Genomic DNA, 7,615 nt, shown 5'->3' with positions numbered 1-7,615 from the left:
GTTACCACCTGCCCTGCCCACCTATGTGTTACCACCTGCTCTGCCCACCTGTGTGCCACCTGCTTTGCCCACTTGTGTGCCACCCGCTCGCTAGGTTGCTTTGCCAGCCAGCTTGCCATGTCCGCTCCTGCCAGCCAACACCACCTATACAGTATATCCTCGTTTCCCCTCCCTTGTGTAAATAAAAACCCTTGGACTTTGTTGTTTTGTGCATGTCGTGTCTGCTTTTGGGTCTGCCGGTTTTGCAAACTCTGTGACTGTGTGCGTGTGTTTGTGTGTGTGTGTGTGTGTGTGTGTGTGTGTGTGGGGGGGGGGGGGGGGGGTTGTTTTCATTGGTGCCATATGTGATAAAAATTTAACAGTGCTGACTCTGCTGTCTACGTTCAGGACAGTGAGGAATAAGTCTTCCTCAGTGTGTTGTTGTGAAGAGTTGGAACATATCAAATACCTGCGAGAAGGATTCAAGTCACAATTGGGTATAGAAAAAAATGGCTGTAGATGGATATTACGACTACCTTGAACTCCAAGATAAGGAGAATCTGATCTACGACGATGGTGAGACCACGACTACAGCTCTGGAGAAAGATCTACGGAAGACACTGCAGTCTGGTGAGAGATGTTACTATACTGCAACGATACATCACCACCAAACAACAACAACATAGTCTTTAAACAATTATTCTAACTCATCTCACCGTGTGTGTGTGTGTGTGTGTGTGTGTGTGTGTGTGTGTGTGTGTGTGTGTGTGTGTGTGTGTGTGTGTGTGTCCTCCAGATATGAGGAACAAGCGGGTTGGAGTGGGTGTTGGATTGTTTTGTTTTGTTCTAAGTCTTCTCATTATCGTCGTCCCACTCTATCTCTGTAAGTCAACTTTCATAACAATGCATTTTCATATAGTTTATTTTTTACTGTCTAACGTACACATTGCCTATAGTGGTTAACGCATACGTATATGCCTTTCATGCAGAAGGTTGTGGGTTTGAACCCTGCCTGGGGTCGACGTCAGCAAGGGCACGCGGTTCCATTACTCCAAATCTAACAGGTTCAGATCTAAGCCGAGTCTCCTGAGGAGGCGCTGTCTGAAGTCTGTCCAGGGGCCTGTTTCACGAAACTTGGATTAGGGATTAAACCACATACCCTGTCTTAATATATCCTGGATCAACGATTAACTGGTTTCATGAAAACTGGTTAATCTTGCCAGATTAATTTAGCCAGTTAACATGGATATGTTGAGGCTTGATTCGGTTTCATGAAAGCAATGCCACACCATGGAAACTAATGCTGTGCACTTAGCCTGCTCTGGAACCAGCTAACAGCCAGGTTTAACCTAATCCTTTACTGTTCATTAAGCAGTCAATCTGATCACAAACCAATAGTTTATTTCGGTACTTTACACTTACATGTTAAAATACAGTTGTGTTTGAATAATCAGGGGTGACATTAATGATTTTTTCCACACTTATTCAATTATTATGGGTTTATGTTACCTTATTTTTATTAGTTTGCATTAAAACAGATTGCTAAATTATATACTATAGCTGTTGTAAATATGATTCATTATTATATTTAGCAAATGCATGACCCATTTCTCACTGAAAATGTGTCAAATACAAAAAATATGTTAGCATTTAAGTTTAAAGCGATAAGGTTTGTGATGCACCGTATACGCATGCGGCTGTCATCTTGAATTAGATTCAGAACAGATACAAGTAGCAGTCTTAAATACTGTCTGGCGTCTGCATAATGACAATCAGCTGTGTGAGTGTAAATGGGGCTCGCTGATGTAATCACACACTGTTTTCGTTTGGTGGGAATTTGGCTTTTGGGTAGACCTTTAAACATTTAAGTTTTGTGTCATCTATTGCTAATCATCTGCTGTGTGACCACTGAGTGACCACTGACCACACTGACAACTTTACTCATGAGATATGGTTACCAAACAGTGGGTCGGGACCCACTTGTGGGTCGTGGAATTTTTTTTTATGGGTCCATTTAAAAAAGTTTTTTTGTAATTTCATGAAGAAATAAAATTAAAATAAATCAAAGAAAGTCCATAAATTAGAAAACAGTAAAAGTACTAGTGAAAATAGCCAATCTACAAGCTCACAACTCAATGCGAAGCGACGCGTTGTGAGCTTGTAGATCTGCTATTTTCACTAGTTTGTGTCACGGGCTAAAAAGTTTGGGAACCACTGAGTAGCCTACTACATAACATAATGCTAGCAATCGATTTGCTCCAGTAGAGGTACATTGTTTTAAATAGTCAATCTCCCATTTTCGAAACAATAGTTTGTTTTCATTGTTTCCACACAGATCAGTCAAACATGGCGGAGAGAGGACAACTGGTGACCCGTTACAACCAATTGCAGGCCAGAACCAACAACCTGACTGAAGAGAGAGACCAATTGCAGAGCGGTTTTAACCAGTTACAGACCAGTTTTAACCAGTTACAGAGCAGACATGACAACTTAACCGAACAGAACAACCAGTTGCAGAGCAGTTTTGATCAGTTGCAGTCCAGACACAACCAACTGACTGCACATACAGACCAATTACAGGCCAGTTTTAACCAGTTACAGACCCATTTTGATCAGTTGCAGACCAGTTTTGACAAGTTACAGGTCGGTTCTGACCAGTTACAGGCCAGTTCTGAAGGGTTACACACCAGTTTGGACCATTTGCAGGCCAGTTTTGTCCAGCTACAGACCAGACATAACAACCTGACTGAACAGAAAGGCCAGTTGCAGACCAGTTTTGACCATTTACAGGTCAGTTTTTTCCAGCTACAGAGCCGTTTTGACCAGTTACTGACCAGACATAACAACCTGACTGAAGAACGAGCTGACCTGAAGATGAGGCTCTGTGGTCAGTGAGACGTCACTGTTTTTCGTCATTGTTATAATAATTGTTTTTCATCATTAAAAACAGCTTGACTGCAGGGATTAAATGATCGTGATTCAGATCTCCCTGCCTATAGTTTTCACTAACGTTTGAAGAGCCACTGTGACGATATGATCGTTGCTTTTCATGAAAATCCGCTTTAAAATGGTGTAATCGTTTGTCGTAGTGTTGAAAAATATTTCAAAATGGCGATTACAACAACAGAGCGGAGGAGGAACGCTCCCGCTGCGCGACACCGCTGCCATTGTAATGCATTGGGCTTCAATTTCCCAGAACCCTTTGCATGACAGTGTGACGGATGTTTTTTCGTTGTCATCAAAACGCGTCACCTATGACTTATCCCACCATAGAAGTCTTAAAACGTATTAAAACGTGAATTAAACAATGAAAACATAACTTGTGTAACTCGTTATTGGGAAGGAAGCTGTTCTACAGTCAATTAAGTCGTGTAACTCGTGTTAGGGAGGGAAAGTGAATCAAATGAAAGAACAGCATTGGCTAACATTGTCATTTTGTTGTTAGAATCGCCTGGATGGCAGAAGTTTGACCACGGTTGTTATTACATCTCTACTATGACAAGACCCTGGGAGGAGAGCAGACAGTGGTGTAGAAACAGACAATCTGACCTCATCGTCATAAACAGCCAAGAAAAACAGGTATGGTGTGTGTGTGTGTGTGTGTGTGTGTGTGTGTGCGTGTGTGTGCGCGTGCGTGCGTGCGTGCGTGCGTGCGTGCGTGCGTGCGTGCGTGCGTGTGCATGTTGTAATGTAACCTATAGCTATACCTATTCCACATTCAACTTCATCACAAGTTTACAGGTGTCAAAAGGGTGTGACATTTCTTTTCCCCAAAGTTCTCAAAATGTTGCATTTTCATTTTCAAGAATAGTGTTATTATGGGTAAGCAATAGAGAAAGAGACACATTAAATAACAAATGACAATAAGGCACAATATCAGCATACATGGGCAAGAAAGAAAGAAAGAAAGAAAGAAAGAAAGAAAGAAAGAAAGAAAGAATATAATAAGGGGAAAACAGCTTCAGTACAGTACAGTGTTTCTTTGAGGAGACACACAACTACTGTACAGTTTGTACATATAACCATCAGCTTTTCTGTCCAGGACTTTGTGGAACGCGTCAACAAGAGAGTGTGGCTGGGTTTGACCGACAGAGAAGGGTCGTTTAAGTGGGTGGATGGAACGCCACTGACCACACCAACGTAAGACATATGATCATCTTTGTTTTACCTCCATTCTTCTAAATGGTATTAAATGTTATTGTCCACTTGTGTACGCCGAGGCACGTTCTTACTGCGTTCAACCAAACCCTTGTGCTTTGCGGTTAAAGGAGATTTCCGGACCAGCACTTTTCTTACCATATGATGTTATTTATATCCGACAACCAGTGGTGGAGGTGAAAGAAGAATAAATCCATCCACAATCAGCGGAGCTCAGAACATGCGTGCTGGGTCTTATAGGGCAGATTCACACTATGGTCCCGGGTGCGCATTCGGGACCACTTGGCAGATGTTGTGGTAGTGTGAATGCTGCGTACCGTTCCCGGGACCGGATCACCCAACCTTTTTGGACTGATACTATATGAAGTGTACTCTGATACGGATCACTTCAATGTGAAAACATGAATAGGTCTATGAATGAAGTAGTACTTGGATGCGGAAGAAACAAGGCCAATGTGAATCATGGCCAGTGGGGACCAGGCAATCGTAGGAACAGTTCGAATCAATCGGACTCAGTGTGAATCTGCCCTTAGGCTCGTTCGCCTTTTTACAGAAGCCCCTTTTGGGACAAACCACTGTGCAGTGCATTTGGTCATTCTGAAAGACATTTCTGAGCGATCAAAATAAGCAATTTAGCGTATATGACCCAGCGCGCACGTGTCGGAACTGCAGTGTGCTCTCGATGGCATTATGTAATTTTTCACAGATCAGATTCAGGTAGAAAAATGGAAACGGAAACGGAATACTCCTTTATGGGCCATCTTAATTGCAACAACGAATTTCGGGGAGATTCACACTGAGCCTGTTTGAATCAAACTGTTCCCGAATATGATTGCCTGGTCCTCGCTGGCCATGTTCACATTGGCCGTGATTCTTCCGCATCCGTATCCGAGTACACTTCAATCGGGACTGCATGCGGTCCCGGGAACGGTTGGGTGGTACGCAGCATTCACACTACCACAACATCTGCCAAGCACAGTGGAGTGCGCAGCGAATCTGCCTTAAGTATTTCCTTTGCATTGTGATTGAGCAACACCACGCCTCATGTTAAGATCAATCAGCACATGCCTGGCTTTGTACCAGGTACTGGCGGTGTTGGGAGCCTAAAGTATAAATTAATATAGGGGGGACACCTACCTGGCGACACCAGGTAGTGTGATTGCTGCATACCGTTCCCGGGAGCGGATTACCCAACCCGTTCCCGCGGGACCGCATCAGGACCGATTGAAGTGTACTCTGATACGGATCGCTGCAATGTGAAAGCATTGAATATTGTTGAATGAAGTGTACTCGGGTGCGAAAGAATCAAGGCCAATGTGAATCATGGCCAGCGAGGATCAAGCAACCTGCATATTCGGGAACAGTTCGAATCAATCAGACTCAGTGTGAATCCCCCTAAATGTCCCTACTTCACCAGGTACTGCCGGCGTAGGGAAGCCTATGAATCAAATGTCACTACTTCACCATGCAGGTAGGCCTACTGGCGGTGTTTGGAGGGTTGGGAGCCTAGTCCAAATTAATTAAATGTCCCTGTATACTTCACCAGGTACTGGCGGGGTTGGGAGCCCAGTAAAAATGGACACTGTGTCGAGTTCTATGACGGAGCTCTGCCTGCCTATCCAGAGAGAGGATGGGACGACAAGCCGTGCTCTGACAACTACCAGTGGATCTGTGAAAAAGTTCTGAACTGAAACCATCATTTTCACAAAGCGTGGCGTGTTCGTGTGCGGTCCGGTTACATACATAACGGCTGCGTTTGCACATGCGGTGGTAGTTTGTGTGTTTGCTTATTTTTTTTTATCTATTCCCATAGTGGACCGGACCAGAGCTCTGGGGCGAGATCTACAGTAGGGATCACTTTTATGTCTGTAAAAGCTGTAAACACAAGATATGACTGATGTCATAGGATATAAGCTTGCAGCAAGTTTGTTTTTGCTCCTGATCAACCGGAATAAACCGGAGTTGAGCAATAGCATGCATGGTACTCAAGTAATATGAGTTGATCTGTTCAGGTGATAAATAGACTTAACCTGACTCCGCCAGATGGGGGCAGTTTGGTTCACAACACAGCCTCCATCACGTTGCGGTGTTCAGAGTATGGGTTTTTATGCTGTTCAGACTATGGGTTTTATGGGTAATTCTCCCATTGGCAGCAGCGGTCCTCAAACTTTTTTGGCTGTGTTACCTAGCTCCTGACCTAGCTGACGCACCCCCAACGCTCAGTCTCGTTCTATTTGGCCGAAAATGATACATTTGGCAAATAATCACAGAATGTCACTGCATTGAGAATTTGAGAGACATGCAGCTGCTGTATACTCCCACAGCTCCAGACTTCCCAAAACAAACTGGTCAGGCTACTACTCGGCCTCAATCCCCGAACCCACCTCACCCCTGCCCACTTTGATAGGCTGGAATGGCTTAGGGTTGACGACAGAGTACAGCATCTTGCAATGGGTCTGGTCCACAAGATTCGATACACCACCAAGATACCCATATGTACCTGTCTAAATACTTCCTTAATGTCAACAAAGTCCACACCCACAACACCAGAGGGAGTTCAACAAACCATGTGCAACCCAGATTCGGCACAAACAAGGGACTAAATTAATTTCGCTCCTATGCCACCAAAATGTGGAACGCCCTACCAACAGTCATTAAGACATGCGAATCCCTTGACTCCGCCCTAGGTGCCCTCAAAGGGCACCTACGGACAGCTGAAATTCGAAACTGGCGAATTGAATCCCCCACCCACCCCTTTTTCCCCTCACTGTATGTGTTTCTTTTCCCTTTTTACCTCTCCTATGATGATTTCCTGTTTTGACTATATAGTTGTGTATATTCGTACGTCTCTAATTGTTTTGATGAATTGAAAATGGTGGGCCCTATTGTAAACAAGTGTAATGCTTTATGGTGTCGTCCACTCACAGTTAACAGTTGAGTTGTACTTGAAATGTACTGTAATTCTGCAAACTGTTAATAAATCAATCAATCAATCAATCAATCAATCAATCAAAAAGCTGCTCTATACATCTCCTTACAACAGTATACCAGATTTTGCTATTTGTGTTAAATAACATAATAAGTTTAACATAATAAAATTCCCCTTTTCATGTCACGCACCCCCTAGAGGGCGTTCGCGCACCACAAGGAGTGCACGCACCACAGTTTGGGAACCCCTGGCTCAGAGGCAGCCTAGAGGCAGCCAATCATGAAACAGTGTTCACTATGGTCGTTAGTAAATGTAGATCATCTCTGCAAGCTGATAAAAAGTACCAATCACATTGACAGGGCCAGGTGAGGGGAGGGTGTGTGTGCTCAAATTAGTAAGTTATTAACTTGAGCGCTCAAGTATGTAACTTGAGCACTCAAGTTAACTATAATTTGAGCTAGTTTTTTGTGATTAATTATGCTAATTACTCAATTTCTGATGAAACAGTGACTCGTATCACTCGGCATGGATTCAGCACATACAAATCAT

At 43.6% G+C, this 7,615-nt stretch overlaps 1 protein-coding gene across 1 annotated transcript; it reads left to right on the top strand.

Moving 5' to 3' along the window:
* The first annotated feature begins 2,768 nt into the window (after window positions 1-2,768).
* Window positions 2,769-6,142, top strand: LOC306913714 (asialoglycoprotein receptor 2-like). Its single transcript, XM_079490528.1, has 4 exons — window positions 2,769-2,866; window positions 3,425-3,558; window positions 4,022-4,119; window positions 5,684-6,142. Exons 1-4 carry the CDS (start codon window positions 2,854-2,856, stop codon window positions 5,826-5,828), a joined length of 390 nt encoding a protein of 129 aa, XP_079346654.1. The 5' UTR covers window positions 2,769-2,853; the 3' UTR covers window positions 5,829-6,142.
* The last annotated feature ends 1,473 nt before the right edge of the window (window positions 6,143-7,615 follow it).

The sequence above is a fragment of the Electrona antarctica genome (assembly GCF_951216825.1).
Source record: "Electrona antarctica genome assembly, chromosome: 21".
NCBI lineage: Eukaryota > Metazoa > Chordata > Actinopteri > Myctophiformes > Myctophidae > Electrona > Electrona antarctica.
This window is presented reverse-complemented; position numbering and strand designations above follow the sequence as displayed.